This window comes from Balaenoptera ricei, chromosome 8, assembly GCF_028023285.1.
Source record: "Balaenoptera ricei isolate mBalRic1 chromosome 8, mBalRic1.hap2, whole genome shotgun sequence".
Lineage (NCBI taxonomy): Eukaryota > Metazoa > Chordata > Mammalia > Artiodactyla > Balaenopteridae > Balaenoptera > Balaenoptera ricei.
The window spans coordinates 108,666,362-108,683,880 of NC_082646.1; the positions used below are offsets into that span (position 1 = coordinate 108,666,362).

Sequence of the window (17,519 nt, forward strand, 5' to 3'; positions counted from 1 at the left end):
CAATGTCGAGGAGCTTATTGCCTATGTTTTCTTCTAGGAGTTTTATGGTTTCAGGTCTTACATTTAAGTCTTTAACCCATTTTGAGTTAATTTTTATATATGGTATAAGATAGTGCTCCAGTTTCATTCTTTTGCATGTAGCTGTCCAGTTTTCCCAGCACCATTTGTTGAAGAGACTATCCTTTCCCCGTTGTATATTCTTGCCTCCTTTGTCATAAATTAATTGACCATGTATGTGTGGGTTTATTTCTGGGCACAAATGAATGCTTTCTAAAAGTGATTATTGTGGGAAACTACATTTATTCCGATGGTATTGTTCCTGCTTTTTGACATACTTGGAACTCATCTTTTGGAGTTCTCTTCAAACACACATATATGAAATAAGGTGAGGAAGAGAACGGGGTGGTGTCTTCTAAAAAACAAACCCATTTAAAAAATTGTCAGTGAAAATACCACTCCCCCTTTCAAATATAAAGGTAACTAAAAATATTTTGAGCAGTGATGGCATTTTTAGAGTGAGAGGTCTACTAAAATTAGGTCTTTTGGCCTTTGAGCTGTGATTTGTGGCAACAAAGTGCTAGGTAAGAGTGTTATAAAGTTTTTTGTGGTTTTTTTAAAAAATATTTATTTAATTTATTTATTCTTTTTGGCTGTTGGGTCTTCGTTGCTGCACGTGGGCTTTCTCTAGTCGCCCCAAGCGGGGGCTATTCTTCGTTGCGGTGCGCAGGCTTCTCATTGCAGTGGCTTCTCTTGTTGCGGAGCACGGGCTCTAGGTGTGCAGGCTTCAGTAGTTGTGGCGCGCGGGCTCTAAAGCGCAGGCTCGGTAGTTGTGGCGCACGGGCTTAGTTACTCCGCGGCATGTGGGATCTTCCCGGACCAGGGCTTGAACCGTGTCCCCTGCATTGGCAGGCGGATTCTTAAGCACTGTGCCACCAGGGAAGCCCAAGAGTGTTATTTGGTTTTTTGCCAAATATGGAAAAGATATCAGGTATCTATCAGTGTTTCTACCTAAAACTGGTAAATTGAATCTTGCTCTCCTCTGGTGTGTAACAGTCAATTTTATTTCCTGTAGTTTTTATTTCTTATGACTTATTTCTGCCCTTTCCCTGATCCCATTCCCTAAGAGACCTTTCTACAGTGTCTCATTTTCTTATGTGTTTATATAAATTCAGGTGCCATGTAATCAGTTCTAGATCATCAATAACTTTAAATTCCAGGTTTGGTTGTTCTTAGCACATACTGGAGTAGGGCTACTTTACCATTCATTGCCTCCCACGTGAATTGTCCTACGTGTATGTATTCAAGAAACTTCGACAAATTTTAACACTGGCTAAAGTAAAATATACCAAAAGGTAAATTTGCAGCATAAGCAACGTGTTATCTTTAAAAAAAAAAAAAAAAAAAAGCTTACAAGATTATTCACATCCCATAAAATTCACCTGTTTAAAGCGTACAACTCAGTGGTTTTTAGTATATTCACAGAGTTGTGCAAGCATCACCACTATCTAATTCTAGAACATTTTTAATTGCTCCCAAAAGAAACCCATACTGTTAACAGTTACTTTCTATCTCTCCCTCTCCCCAGCCCATTGCAAACATTAATCTACTTTCTATCTCTGTGGATTTGCCTCTTCTGGACATTTCATGTAAATAAAATTATGACTTTTTGAGGGCGGTGACCGAGTCTGGAGCTGCCCCAGGAGCCGGATCTGTCGTATCCTCTCTCTTCCACTTCCTGTTGCAAACAATAAAGGGCGTTCGTACAGTAAAAAAATAAAAATGTGATTGTGGTCTTTTGTGTTTGGCATCTTTCACTTAGCATGTTTTTAAGATTCTTCCATATTGTAGCACATATCAGTACTTCATTCTTTTTTATGGCCAGATACTATTCCATTGTGTAAATATACCACATTTTGTTAATCCATTCATCAGTTGATTGACATTTGGGTTGTTGCTGCCTTTTGGCTATTATAAATAATGTTCTGCTATGAACATCTGTGTACAAGTTTTTGTATGGACGTGTGTTTTTAATTCTTTTGGATATATACCTAAGATTAAAATTGCTGGGTCATATGATAACTTACTCTGTGTTTAACTTTTTGAGGAACTGCGAAACTGTTTTCCAAAATGGCTGCAACATTTTACATTCACATCAGCACTGTATAAGGGTTCCAGTTTCTCCACATGCCCTCCAACACTTGTTATCGTCTACCTTTTTGATAATAGCCATCCTAGTGGGTGTGAAGTGGTGTATCGTTGTGGTGTTAATTTGTATTTCCCCTAATGACTAATGATCCCGAGCATTTTTCATGTGCTTTTTGGCCATTTGTATATCTTTCTTTGGCAAGACATTATCCTTAATGCTAAGTATTGATGGTCTGCTGTTTGGAATACTATTGTTTAGATTAACTTTCTTTATCTGCTGTAAAACAGTTTCTGTTTCATTAATTCAAATGTTTTAGTCTATTCTTGAAGGTTGTTTTAGAAAGCTAATCTAGAAAGAGCCTTCCCCATGAAAAAATTATGTTTTGTATCCTGGCCTGTAATGTCTATGAAGACAGTTTAAGCAATGATAGACGAATAAAATGTTTAGTAGGCCCGATTTGGTCATATTTTCGTTGTAAATTTATATCTCTAGGCTCAAAGAGTTAGCAGTGGTAAAATTTACAAGTAGGAAACCTAGTGACTCATTTAAAATTTTGTACATTCTGAGAATATTAGCTCAACTTTAGTTGAGAAAAAGATCTATAAGGCAAGGAAAATTGATGCTTAACATAGCAACTGAAAGGCATGAAAAAGTACGTGATTTCATCCTTATGTTCCTCTCTCCCCAGCGTGGTACCATGCGACGACGCTATGAAGATGATGGCATTTCAGATGATGAAATTGAAGGAAAAAGAACTTTTGACTTGGAAGAGAAACTCCACACCAACAAATATAATGCAAATTTTGTTACTTTTATGGAAGGAAAAGGTCAGTATCATTTGGGTTTAGACCTGCAGCCCCTTGATGTAGGAAGTTGTAGACTCTGGAAGCTGTGGGCTCAGCATCTCTGCAGCCAGAATACTGCCTGTTGATGCTGTGATGCTATTTATCTGTATTTTCTCTTACTACTCAATGCCACTCATGCACACACGCCCCACCCCAGTCCTCCCACCCTGTGAGTCATTCTCTGCTATATTGGAAAAAGCAAGCGTTTATTAGGGCAAGAATGTTGGAATTTTCCCCTAAAGGCCTCTTCCTTCTTCTCCCATCCCTTGGTTTGGGTTTAATTAAGAATAGTATAATAAAAATCCTTTTATGCATGTACCTGCCCCACCAAAACTGAGCTCCACGTGTATCATGCAGCTTTGTTCCTTGGCAAACTGACAAGGATGTCATGGTATGTATTGTAGTGGACAGAGTTACATATTTAGGCTATTAAGTGACAGGGTGATGATTTCTGCTTAGGATTTATGAGATGACTCAATAGTACTATCCCCTGTTGGTTAAATTCTGGATTACTGTGGAAGTAAAGATTTAGCAAACCCCTTGAGCCCTACTTCTCAGTGTGCTCTCCCTATACCTTAGGAGATGCTTCTTCATAACAAGCATGTATTATCTAACAGCAAAACTGTATACACAGAAATAGCAAATACCATCTCTACTTTATTACTTAGGATCCTTTTTATGGTCCTTTTGTCTTTTTCCAGCTAAACCTTTTGCCTTTCTAACAATTGTTTTCCTATGGTGACAGATTTTAATGTAGAGTATATCCAGCGGGGTGGCTTAAGAGACCCTCTGATTTTCAAGAACTCCGATGGACTTGGAATAAAGTAAGTGTTTGCTGTTTGATTGGATGTGGTTGCAAAATGGCCACGTTACACCCAGGGCTATAGACAATGCAGTATTGATAATCCAAGGCATAGATCATTGAAAATATCTAGAAGTGTGTTGTTATAGGTAAGTGAGAAAATATAGATGAGCTATAAAGAAAATAAATTTCCTAAAATCTACCACCCTGAGATAATCCCTATTAACCTTTTCTCATATATTCTTTTTTCTTATGTATATATGTACATATATATACATTTATATTTAAAATATATTTTAATCCTCAATATGAAGATTGATATGTCTTGACTGGGGAGTTCTTAGTTCTTTAAGAAAAAACTCACCTGACTAGAGTAGTTGTGCTTCCCATTATACTTATTAGTGTTTGTTTCATAGGATGCCAGATCCAGACTTCACTGTGAATGATGTCAAAATGTGTGTGGGTAAGTATTAAACTTGAGGCCTTTGAGTGTCTTTGAGGCAAAGATCTAAGATTTACAACTGAGTCTTAAATCTCTTACTGAGATTTAAGGCTTAGGAACATTGAACTATATATTTGATTGAAGTATATACTACTTGAAATAGTTTCTTGATTAGAAACTACTGTTTAGCAACTGAGGATTTTCTCAAAGGCAGTTATAGAAGTTGCTTCATTTAGTACTACTCATTAGACATACAACATCTGAACATCTGCTTCTTTCCTACCTACTATTTTTATCATTGTGCATCCTTCCTTCTCTCCATGAAGAGCCTACCTTCCAGGGCAAAATTTCAAAAGTGAAATTTTATATCTCTGAGCCAAGAATGAAACTTCATTTATAATTCTCTTCCTTTCCCTAAAAGCCATGGAGAAATTTCCAGGAAATTTTCACCAATGCTACATTTGGTAACTTGGCTAAGGTTTGAAACTTTGTAAGCTGAGAAGTAGATTCATTAAAATTTCTCTTCATCAGTGATTGGTTAACTTGAGTCTTAATCAGAATTGTATTTCTTTTCTTTCTTCTTTTTTTTTTTTTTTTTGGCTGCACTGGGTCTTCGTTGCGGTGTGCGGGCTTCTCTAGCTGTGGCACGTGGGCTCTGTAGTTGCAGTGTGCAGGCTTAGTTGCCCCATGGCATGTGGGATCCTAGTTCCCCGACCAGGGATCGAACCCTCATCCCCTGCATTGGAAGGCAGATTCTTAACCACCGGACCACCAGGGAAGTCCCAGATTTGTATTTCATTATATTGAAAGTTTAGAGAGAAAAAGCAAATTAGAACAGTCTAATTAAAGAAGAAAACTTCCTGGGGTCAGTAAGGGTTAGGTCAGTTTTTTGCAGATCATTGGTGTTCAGTGCGGCCCTGAGACGTGCCAGGATCCTTAGGAATTCAGAGATGGTTATTCTCCTATACATGATAAGGCAGTAAAGTGGATTAAAATATTTTAGAAATGTTTCTGGCAGGACATGAAACAAAAGAAGTTTTCAGATGCTTTCCGCCTAACACTACAACTTCTATTATGTTTTGTCCTCTATGCTGAAGCTCCAGTTCAGTCTCTCCCTTTGAAATTAAGTATTGCAGTACTGTCTCTTGGCCACTTGAGGGCTCTTTTTAGACAGCTGGATAACTTCCGTTTATCCAAGAGATAAATGTCCTAGGTAGAGGAAGTTTCTCTAATTCCCTGTATTTTTCACTCCCCTACCTGTTTCTATGTTAGATTCCAGCTATCTGCCTGTCACTATGTATTTCCTATTACTTAGCACAGTCTCTGGAGTATAGTAGATACTCAGTAAATCTGTTTAGTAATTAAAATGCTTTCCTACTCTTCACAAGGCAGGGTTCTCAGGGGGCCTCAGAAAACCTAGTACTTGAGTTCTTATCGGTCCATCGCTTGACTTTTTTTTCCTAATGGACCTCCAGGAAGTAATTCCTTGGATCCACAAGTTAATGGACCACCACAGCTTTTCTCTATTGGTCAGGCATTCTTAGGGGTTTGTGGTCCACAGATGACCTGCAGCATCTGTGATACTTGTTAAAAATATAGACTTCTAGATCCTGTCATAGACTTACAGTATCCAAATTTCTGAGCTATACAGCTATAAGGACTGATTCACTCACTAGCCTTCTTTTGCATTCCTTCTCACTTATCACTTTCTCATGTCCTCAATATGTTTTCTGCTAATAATGGTCTTTAGAGCCCTTCCTAACCTTATATTTTCCAAATAGACCTGTGGATGGTCTCAGATATCTTTGTTGTGATTTAAAATAAAGCAGTGATTATATTTAAACTGACAGACTTATCAGAAATTTCAAATGATGATTGTTAAAATGCAGTGAACAACATATTGGTGATTACAATAACCCATTATTACTAAATGTACTTTGGCTGATCCATTCTTCTTTTCTACCTAAAGTAGAATGTTACATCTCCAGTGTCAGTTCATGTCCCCAAAAGATAGTACACGTGTTCTATTGTGTAAACTTTATATAATGGGATATATTGATTTTAAAGTGTGGACTCAAACAAAACTGGCTGGTTTCAAATCCCAGCTCCACTAATTACTACCTGTGTAACCTTGAGCAAGTTACTTAAATGTGAAGAACAGTGTCTGGCACATAGTATGTGCTCAGTAAAAGTTAGCTATTACTATGACTGTCATTATTTTATCTGAGTGCTCTGGTAGCATTGGCAGAGTGGAACTGTGTTTGCCTTATCTACATTTCTAAAGGAAAGCATTCACTTTTAATTTTTTTTTAATTATGGTAAAATACAAATAACCTAAAATTTATCATTGTAATAATTTTAAAGTATCCAACTCAGTGGCATTAAGTATATTCACAGTGTGCAACCATCACTAATACCTACTTCCAGAACTTTTTCATCACCCCTAACAGAAACTCCATACCCATTAAGTAGTCATTCCCTGTTCTCTCCTTCCCTCAGGCCCTGGCAACCACTAATCTACTTTCTGTCTCTGTAGATTTGCCTATTTTGGATATTTCATGTAAATGGAATGATAAAATATGCAGCCTTTTGTGTATGGCTTCTTTCACTTAGCATAATGTTTTTTAGGTTTATCTATGTTGTAGCGTATAACAGTACTTCATTCCTTTTTATGGTTGAATAATCCATTCATTGTATGGGTATACCACACTTTGTTTTTGGTTTTGTTTTTAATTCCTTAGTTTTTCATTTATTTATTTGGTTGCACCAGGTCTTAGTTGCAGCATGCAGGCTCCTTAGTTGTGGCATGCATGTGGGATCTAGTTCCCTGACCAGGGATCAAACCCGGGCCCCCTGCATTGGGAGCACAGAGTCTTAACCACTGCGCCACCAGGGCAGTCCCACCACACTTTGTTAATCGATTCATCTGTTGATGGACACTTGGGTTATTTCCACCTTTTTGCTGTTGTGATTTAGAGCAGCTAAGAACATTCATATGTAAGTTTTTGTTGGAACACTTGCATTTGATTCCTTTGGATATATACCTAGGAGTAGAATTGCTGGATCATGTGGTCATTCTCTGCGTAATTTATGGAGGAGCTACCAAAGTGTTCCCATAGCACCTGCACCATTGTACATTCCTGCCAGCACAGTCTGATTTCTCTGCACCCTTGCCAGCCCTTGTTATTTTCCCTTTTTTCAAAAAATTTAAATTGTGGCCATCCTAGTGGGTGTGAAGTGGTATTTCAAGACAGTTTTGATTTAGTGTTTGCCTTTTCTTCCAAATAATGAAGAGTAGGTTCAATCCATTGTCTTACATTATCAGTTATCTTTTTATGTGTATTCTGCCATATCTGCTTCATTATGGCCATATTCTTGTCCTCTTGCCTATTATGTCTTATCTCTAACTAGACTATAAACTCCTTGAGGCAGGGGACCAGGTCCTAACACTACTTGGTATATCCACCAAGCCAGGTATATATAGTAGGTGTTTGTTAGTTTCTTACAAATTGAACAGTATTCTTAATATTTCAGGGGCAACTTTTTATTCTCTCTCTCCCCTCCTTGACCACCATTTTCTTAACTTTTTTGGTGTACTGCCTCTCCATATCTTCTCTTATGCTGTTGCTTCTGCTCGGAATTCTCTCTGTTGAATCTTGTTGAAATTCTATTTATTCCTCCAGGCTCAACTCAAATGTTTCTTCTTCCCCTTCCTTTTTTTCTTTTTTTTAATTTATTTATTTGGCTGCATCAGGTCTTAGTTGTGGCATGCGAGATCTTCATTGCAGCGCTCAGGCTCTTCATTACGGAGCGCAGGCTTCTCTCTAGTTGTGGCGCGTGGGCTCTAGAGTGCGCAGGCTCAGTAGTTGCGGCACGCGGGCTTAGTTGCCCTGCGGCATGTGGGATCTTACTTCTCCGACCAGGGATCGAACCTGTGTCCCCTGCATTGGAAGGCAGATTCTTAACCACTGGACCACCAGGGAAGTCCCCCCCGCCCCTTTTTCTAAAATCCTTCTCTGGTCAGTCTAGTTTAAAAAAATTTTTTTTTAATTTTTCTTTTATTTTTACTGCTGTTTAACTGAGCACCTTTTTTGTGTCAGACATTTTACCTCATTGACTAAATCCTCACAGTGGCCCACAAGGTGATATTATTCCCAAGTTACAGAAGAAGATATTAAGGTTCAGAGAAGTTAAATAACTTGCCTAAGTAATATTAGAGCTGAGGTTTAAACTTGGGTCTCTGGCTCTGAGGCTATTGTTTTCTCCCCCCTGCTATTTTATGCTGCCTCTGTGACATTCTGCTTTTTGTTGTGGTTGTTATAGTTGGTTGAGAATCTGATGCACATCTTTGTATCCATTAAGATGTCTTTATCATTCAGTAAATATTTATGGAATGAATGAAATTTCTCATCTATGAATGGTACTTAGTATTTAGAATTGTTAGGATTGAGTGAGATATTGAATATAAGATTCAATGCCTGACCATATAGTAAACATGCCATAGGGAGTGATTGTTGTTTTTAATATTAACCATTGTCTTTGTCATTCTTTATGATTTGATTTTCTGTTGATTTCCTTGAAAGTGATAGCTATAGCCTGTCTATTAGTGAACACTGTAAAGAAGAAAGGATAGTTTGTTTACTTTCACTTGTGTCTATATTCTTAATATATTTAAGGATATTAGTGGCTCAGTAGAGATGATCAATGCATCTTTCATGGCAGGGAGTCGTCGGATGGTGGATGTCATGGATGTGAACACACAGAAAGGCATTGAAATGACCATGGCTCAGTGGACACGCTACTATGAGACCCCAGAGGAGGAGCGAGAAAAACTCTATAATGTCATCAGCCTAGAGTTTAGCCACACCAGGCTGGAGAACATGGTGCAGCGGCCCTCCACGGTTGGTCTAATCATTTTCTCCACATTGTCTTTGTCACCAAGAGGGTTGATTATACACTGGGAGAATTTATAACTTCTTAAACATACCAGGATAAGGATGAACAAGACAATTTGATAAGAATAACTTGTATTTTTAGAAGGTTCATCATTTTCCAACATCACTTAGTTTTTGATAGGGAGAGGCCATTCTGATAATTTAAGAACATTGGCCTTTGCATGTAATGGAGAAAAGTCTTAAATTCATTCTGATAAAAACTGTGAATAGGAAGTTTGCCTAATAAATTTCTATCCTATAGGTTTATACTTGCAGAGATGCTTGGGAGAAAACTGATTTAGAGCCAGGTGATTGTATGAGATGGTTTCTTGAGTAGATTCTGTTGGATGACTAGTAGCAATAAATTGACAACCCATCCCGAGGGGAAGTTAGTTTTTGATGCTTAACTTTCCTGAGGTAGATACTGATTTAACCCATCTCTTATGAAAGTGGCTGTCTACAGGATGCTGAGAACACTCATTTCCCTAAGTGGGATTGGTTTCACTTTTAAAATATACCTAGTTATTTTTCGACCACTTTTGTTCCTGTCTCAGAACTCACTTGAGTCAAGTATTCCACCTGGAACGGTGGAATTTGGAACGTACTAATGGAAAAAATGTACATTTTTTTCGAAGTCAAGTAATCAGTGTTTTATCCTATCTCCATTTAAATTATCCTAATTGTACCCTTTGACGTTCAAAGTTGAAATGTGGTATTAATTGGTTATAATACTGTTTTATATATACATTTATATACATACATAACCTTCAACTTACTAGTTAGTTGCATTGTTTTTATCACTAACACATTGGTATGTACAGACCAAAGGGAAAATGTTGTCAGTGTTATGTGAAGAGACAGTATAACTTTTGTCATTGTTTCTTGTTATTGGAGGTGCTACAACAAATACAGAATTTCTCAAGAAAACTTTTCCCCCCTAAAATGACAAAAATCCTTTTTATATTAATTGTCATTTGTTTGGTCATGTGGAAATACAGGAAGACAGGTGGTTAGAATTTAGCCTTGTTATTAGCCTAACAAGGTGAACTTAATAAATAAAGAATTCAATAAGAGAGATAGTAAGAATCATAATAACATTGTTTATAAATGTGTTCCTTAATATTTTTAGAATTTCAATTTAAGAGTAGTAAGATTGTAGCTGTGAAAGTAAAACTTGGCCTGGATCATACTTTTCCATTCTTAAAATTTAGAAATGTGTTATTCACACATGAAGCCTTCTTTGTAACATCCTTAATTTATTCATTTTGCCCCTAGTTTTAATGATAAAAATGCTACATCATTTTATAAAAATTAGAAAAGTACTCCACCATTAAATGGAGGAATAGAACCCATGGAAGAGCTCAGAAATAGAAAATTTTCTAGAGGGCAGAGAACAGTGCACCAGCATCTTCTAGAGACCTAAAACAAGTCCAGAAAGATTGAGTGAGCTATTATTACCAAAGTCACCTCCTCAAAGGAAGCAAGCTTTTTATGACCTTGCTATGTAAGCAGCAACATTCTTAATCTACTAGGGTGTTATTTATTTACTGGGGTATTTTCCCCCAAGGTATATCCCTCCATTTATCTAGGTCTTTTCTAATATATCTCAATAATGCTTAATAAAAAACCAACTTTATTGAGGTACAATTGATATACAATAAAGTGTACCCATTTTAAGGGTACATTTCAGTGAGTTTTGACAAATGTATTCATTCATGTAGTAATCTTTTACATAAATTACATAATTTCTTGTTTACTATGATCTTCACACCTTCAGAGTGAGCTTATTGGTTTAAGTGCCTGTTACATGCTAAGTGCTGTGCTTAGGTGCTAGAGGTACAGTGGAGAACAAGATCATTCTTGTCCTCAAAATGCTTAGAGTCTCATGGGGAAGAAAGACCAGAGAACTGGCATTTATAGAAACTACAGTGTGGTAAGTGCTTCAAAAGTGAATAAGTACGGAATGTTGTGGGAGCCAGTAGGAAGGACCCACCTAACCTAAACTGGAGGAGAATTGGGCGAAGTTTTTTGGAGGAAGTGGTACCTAGGCTTGACATGAAAGAAAAAATGAGGCAAAGAGAAGGAAGACCAGAATCCCAGGCAGGAAGAATAATATGTGCAAAAGTAGGTGCAGGGAAAGTAAGGTGGGCAACTTTTTTTTAAATAAATTTATTTATTTTATTTATTTATTTTTGGCTGTGTTGGGTCTTTGTTGCTGTGCACAGGCTTTCTCTAATTGCGGCAAGCGAGGGCTACTCTTCCTTGTGGCGCGCGGGCTTCTCGTTGTGGTGGCTTCTCTTGTTGCAGAGCATGGGCTCTAGGCACACAGGCTTCAGTAGTTGCAGCACGCGGTCTCAGTAGTTGTGGCTCGCAGGCTCTAGAACACAGGATCAGTAGTTGTGGCACATGGGCTTAGTTGCTCCGCGGCATGTGGGATCTTCCCGGACCAGGGCTCGAACCCATGTCGCCTGCATTGGCAGGCGGATTCTCAACCACTGCACCACCAGGGGAGCCCAAGGTGGGCAACTTTTAAGTGCCCATTGTGGGTGGTAGCATAAAGTGGGATTCTCTAGTGAAGAGAGAGGTGATTTCTGCTGTCATCCCAGCAGTAACTGAGAAGTAGATGAAAAATAGCAGCAGATGTAATGTGCAGATTTGTTTGGTGATGGGGAAATTAGTTCGTGGAAGGCCATGAGCTGTTTTTGCACAGTGTATGAATAGATTATGTCTTAGGTATTGCACTTCTTGCCAGTTTGGCCCTGTATTAGTATGGGACAGGTAGAAACTGTGATTATCCCTGCTAGAGACTTGCTATCATATGGATGAGGCCATTTAGCAAAAGGCCTATCCAGAGCCTAAAGATTAACCTAAGAAAAAAGTATGAACAGCTTACCATAATATTCTCTTGATAGTCAGATAATACCCAATAATATCAAATAAAGGGAGGCCAGAGAGTGACTTAATTGCTGCAGGTGAGAAATTCTAGCCAGAGAAGTTCATCTATCTCTGAGTGAACACTTGACAAAAAATACTCATGTGTTCCTAACTTTTCCTCTCCCTATCCAGATATAAGAACTTATAGTGAGTATATTGAGTGAGTCACAGTTTTTCTTTATTCTGTTAAAGGCTTTCCAAAGGACAGTACCAGGAGATGGAAGAAAACTAGCCCCCACATTAAGAGAGCAGAAAGTAGATTTTGTTTGATTGAAAGAAGAATCTGGGGCTCATTCAGTGTTCTTAGGCCCAGTGGCTGCTTGGTTAAAACTGTTGGATCCCTGAGTGGAAATTCTTTGAAATGGGGCAGCAAGTTAACCTTCATAGTTGTTCCTCATCTTGCTTATTTAAACTTGCATATTGGGACTTCCCTGGTGGTCCAGCGGTCAAGACACCGTGCTCCCTATGCAGGGGGCCTGGGTTTGATCCCTGGTCAGGGAACTAGTCCCACATGCTGCAACTGAAGATCCTGCATGCTGCGACTAAGACCCAGCGCAGCCAAATAAATAAATAAATATTAAAAAAAAAAACAACAACCTTGCATATCATCGGTGACCCCTTCCAAACACTCTCCCACAGTTTACATCTGAGTGTCCACTGGACATTTGCCTCATATCGTTACGCACAGATTGTATGCATTTATCTAGATCTATGTTGTAAGGAAATAAATGACCAAATATATACATACATAAGTTGTAAAGCTTACCAGGTACATGTTTTTTATAGCCATAAGTTAGATAATTGGAACACCAGTGCTATGCTGAATCCATGGTTATTTGACTCACACTTTATCTACCTAAGACTGTTTCTTGGAGTTCAGTGGTTGGGTGCAGTCATTTGAAGGTACGGGGCACGTTACAATTCTGTGTAAAGTGTTTAAATAAGTTCATACTGTTTTCATTTCTCATTTCTTTCAGCACATATTGGATTGGCCAAAAAGTTCGTTCGGGTTTTTCTGTATGATGTTCTGGAAAACCTAAACGGACTTTTTGGCCAACTCAATATTTAAAACAGATTCCTGGACTTCCCTTGGAGGTCCAGTGATTAAGACTCCGCACTTCTACTGCAGGGGGCACGGGTTCGATCCCTGGTCAGGGAAGTTCCCCATGCCGCATGGTGCGGCCAAACAGATTCCTAAACTCTGATGACATTATTTCAAAAAAATTTTAACATGTATTTACATGTAATCCTCACAATATTCCTTTGTGGTAATTATCCTTATTTTACAGATAAGTTCCAGAGGCTCACATATGATCTTCAGAAAACAAGATAGACCTGGAACTTCTGATTCCTAACCCAGTAGATTCTATAGCACATTGCTCATGCAAGCTACAAACCCCTACTGGAATTCTTTTCTCCTCCCCTCCCCTCCCCTCCCCTCCCTTTTTCTTTCTTTTTCTTTTAAATTTATTATCTTAACCATTTTTTTTAATGATTTTATTTTTTTAGATTTATTTATTATTTATTAATTTTTGGCTGCATCAGGTCTTTGTTGAGGCACGCAGGATCATTCGTTGCAGCATGTGGGCTCTTCGTTGTGGTGTGCGGGCTTCTCTCTAATTGTGGTGTGCGGGTTTTCTCTTTCTAGTTGTGGCACATGGCCTCCAGAGCGTGTGGGCTCTGTTGTTTGCGGCACGCGGGCTCTCTAGTTGAGGCGCAGGAGCTCAGTAGTTGTGGCACACGGGCTTAGTTGCCCCACGGCATGTGGGATCTTAGTTTCCTGACCAGGGATCGAACCCGCGTCCCCTGCATTGTAAGGCAGATTCAAAAAAATACAGCTGATTATACTTCTCTCCTCTTCTTTTTTCTTTTCTCTTCTCTTTCTTTCTTAAATGATATCTTAGCTGCTCTAACAGTATTTATATCTTTTGGTAAGTTTATAGGTACCTTCCAGACAGTGCCTTTTATTGGACCAAAAAAAAAACAAAAAACATTACAGTTGATTATACCAGTACTGACACAGAAGAGAGGGCTTGGTTGGATACTACTGCATCATTTAATGACTTTGTTTTGATTAGTGCTACTTTTATGATCATGCTGATGGAACCATTAGTCTTTATTTTCACTTAATAATTATTTCTAGAACGTTTGCCTATTGATCCTAAGATTCACCAACATATTATTTGTTTGCTTAAAATTAAATTGTAGTCTTTCAGTGTGTGTTTTGAGAATTTCTATTTTTCTTGACTTTAGAATTCTCTTTAATCCCAACCCTTCCTTTGAAGCCTAAATGTTCCTCCTCCTTTTTAAAGGTGGATTTCATTGACTGGGTAGACAATATGTGGCCAAGGCATTTGAAAGAAAGTCAGACTGAGTCAACAAATGCCATCTTGGAGATGCAGTACCCTAAAGTGCAGAAGTAAGTGGCTTACCCTGCATTTTCCTCAGTGTGCTGTGGGAGACCAAAGTGATAGCAAGAAATGGTTCCTCCCTTCGGAACCTTGCTCTGGGTCCCAAGTGATCAAAAAGGTGAATTATTTAAAGAGTAGACTTTAGTTCCAAAGGGAAGAGTGTATGTAAGAGTACCATAGCCCATGATGACATAAAGACAAAAAAAAGTATCTTCTGATAATATGATGGCTTGAGATTGCATTCCTCTCACCGACTGGAGTTTATTAGGTGGAAAATAGAGGGAGTGGAGTACACAAGGGGAGAGTGTGGCATTGTGGTGGGAAAAGTCCTCTTTTTCTCATCAGTGCACTAATGCTACTGCTTTTTTTGGGTCAGGTACTGTCTGATGAGTGTTCGAGGCTGCTATACTGACTTCCATGTGGACTTTGGTGGTACCTCTGTTTGGTATCACATCCATCAAGGGGGAAAGGTACGGTCATAGTTGTGATGGGGGTTGGAATCTGAAGCTGGTTATATGAGTTTCCTTCAGTTCCTGCATGCTTCATATACCCTGGAAATGAGTCTATTAGGGGATTGTCCCCACTCGTATCTGGAGAGAATTGTAGATTAAGTTGACCTTCTTGGCTAGAGTCCAGTAGGAATTAGTATTCATCTAGTCCATTCTTATTTTACCAGTATTGACACCACTACTTAGTAAACCTCAATGGTCCTGTTTCTAGATTCCCAAAACAGAATTCTCCAAATGAAGGCAAGGAACTGGTTTTAGGAGGACAAGATAATTTCTCTACATGAAAGTGTAATAAAGTAGTAGAAGGGAACACAAATTGTGGGTAGATTCACAATGAAATCAGCAAATTGGGATCCAAACCACTTTTCCCTATATAGAGGCATTGGTCTGAAATGTAGCCATAGGAAGCCTTTAAGTCCTGTCAGAGGATATAAATAGATTTTGAAAGATTATCCTCATTCATAGAGACCTTTGTTCCAGCTTCTCAGAATGCTTCTGAATGCTGTGCAAGAATGGAAATGTAGAATTAATATCAGAGGTTTATAGTATTACTATATTACTGTTATTATAGTATTACTCTTATCGTTACCCCTTTTTCTCGTAAGAAGTGAAAGCATTTGTGAGAGAAAAGTAGAACTGGAATGAAAACAGATGATGCTTTTAAAATATGAGGGCCGAGTCTAGAACAGCTGTACCTCCAAATCCAGAGTCATTTTGTTTACTTTGGATCCATTTAAGTGGTATCTTAAGTTCTGTCCTTTCAGTCTTGGTTACTACCTTGGAATAAAGCAACTCAGGCCTGTGTTTTGGAGGTAGTGTACCTAACTAACTATGCTTCTTAGGACCATTTAGGCCAGCCAGCCAGGGGCAAATAAGGGACTGCCTAGGTGACAAGCTAAATGCCCTCCTTCTCTCTGAGTCCTGTATAGGTTCCGGGTTCTACAATCAAACCCCAGGGAAGCCCTAATGCTGTTTGATCAAGTGGAGGACAAAAAAGGTTTACTTCCTTGAGGCCTCTAGAATTTCCCAAATGGTCAAGTTCTGTAGGCTGGGAGGATTGCTTGTTTCTCTTCTACCTGTTGGTCTTAAGTTTGTACCTGTTTATCAGTTGAGGGAGACGACTGGGTCATGTCAATGGCTTTTAACAGACTGAAGTTTTTTAACTCACAGGTCTTCTGGCTCATCCCCCCTACAGCCCACAACCTGGAGCTGTACGAGAATTGGCTGCTGTCAGGGAAACAGGGAGACATCTTTCTGGGTGACCGGGTGTCAGATTGCCAGCGCATTGAGCTCAAGCAGGGCTATACCTTCGTCATTCCCTCAGGTAAGCACGATGCAAAAAAGTGGGTTGTCTACTCTAGCCACTTTCTTTTCTTAAAAATAAATTGATAGATTACCACCAACACCAAGAATGGTTATGATGCTGGAATGGGCAGAAAACAGTGGCGTGTTCTTTCTTGTCATTACTGAGTAGATGCTAAGAATTTATCTTCTTTTTTAAAGTCTATGATTTTCCACTAAGAGTATGTATCAGAATTGCCAGTGGCGGCTTTTCAGATCTACATGTTTGAGCCCCACATTAGCCCCAGCTCTTCAGAATCCTAGGGATAAGACCTGTTTTGCAGGTGATAAACAGCCTCCTCTTAAGAACTACCTACTCTGCTAAGGGATAGCTGTGAAGGCTAGAGTGCTAAATCAGTAACAGTTTTTATCAGGTAACTAAGTTCCAAAATAAGTACTTAGAGGGAGCATAGATTTAGGAGTCACAGACCTGTATTAGAATTCTGACTATGCATTTACCTGCTAATACTACTTTGGTCAAATATTTAAATCCCTATCTTATTTTGTTGTGAGGAGTAAATGACAATACATGTAAATTCTCTTGTACTGAGCCTGGTTCATATTAGGTGCTCCAAAAAATGCAAGCACCGTTTATTGAAAGTTTGTTATAAACACTTTACATGTACTTTCTCATTCAGTGCTTACCAACCACACATATAAAGTATAATTTATCCTGGTTTTATAGAGGATATTGGGGCTGCAAGAGATTAAGTAACTTGACCAGCCATGAAGAGGCAGAATTAGAGTAAAAAGTGTGATCCAGAAGTCTTGTACTAATGCTCTGAGAGAGCCATGTTACAACGTGTGCTTATAGCCACTGCCCTCCATTCCCTTTCTTCTAGGCTGGATTCATGCTGTGTATACTCCTACAGACACATTAGTGTTTGGAGGCAATTTTTTGCATAGCTTCAATATCCCCATGCAGTTAAAAATATACAACATTGAAGATCGGACACGGGTAAGTAACTCTATGTAATAATTGGATTTGAAGAGGTTTCTTATATCTTTCTTTACTCTGCTTACTATGTAACACTCAAACTGTTATACTTTAATATATAAATGTGTATACTGCCTTTCTCAACTGGGGTTCTGTGAGAGAATTAAGCCCTATAGAAAATGATTTGTGTGTCTTGTTTTGTCAGTTTTCCATAGGAT

The 17,519-nt window shown here is 38.6% G+C and overlaps 1 protein-coding gene across 2 annotated transcripts in view; it reads left to right on the plus strand.

Moving 5' to 3' along the window:
* KDM2A (lysine demethylase 2A) overlaps positions 1-17,519 on the plus strand; it is a 105,077-nt gene that overhangs the window by 58,363 nt on the left and 29,195 nt on the right. For both annotated transcript variants that reach the window (XM_059932140.1, XM_059932139.1), the window contains exons 3-10: positions 2,835-2,973; positions 3,737-3,815; positions 4,210-4,256; positions 8,958-9,136; positions 14,416-14,522; positions 14,891-14,984; positions 16,194-16,347; positions 17,207-17,322. In XM_059932140.1, coding sequence (XP_059788123.1) covers positions 2,835-2,973; positions 3,737-3,815; positions 4,210-4,256; positions 8,958-9,136; positions 14,416-14,522; positions 14,891-14,984; positions 16,194-16,347; positions 17,207-17,322 — 915 coding nt within the window. The remainder of the gene's footprint in view (positions 1-2,834; positions 2,974-3,736; positions 3,816-4,209; positions 4,257-8,957; positions 9,137-14,415; positions 14,523-14,890; positions 14,985-16,193; positions 16,348-17,206; positions 17,323-17,519) is intronic.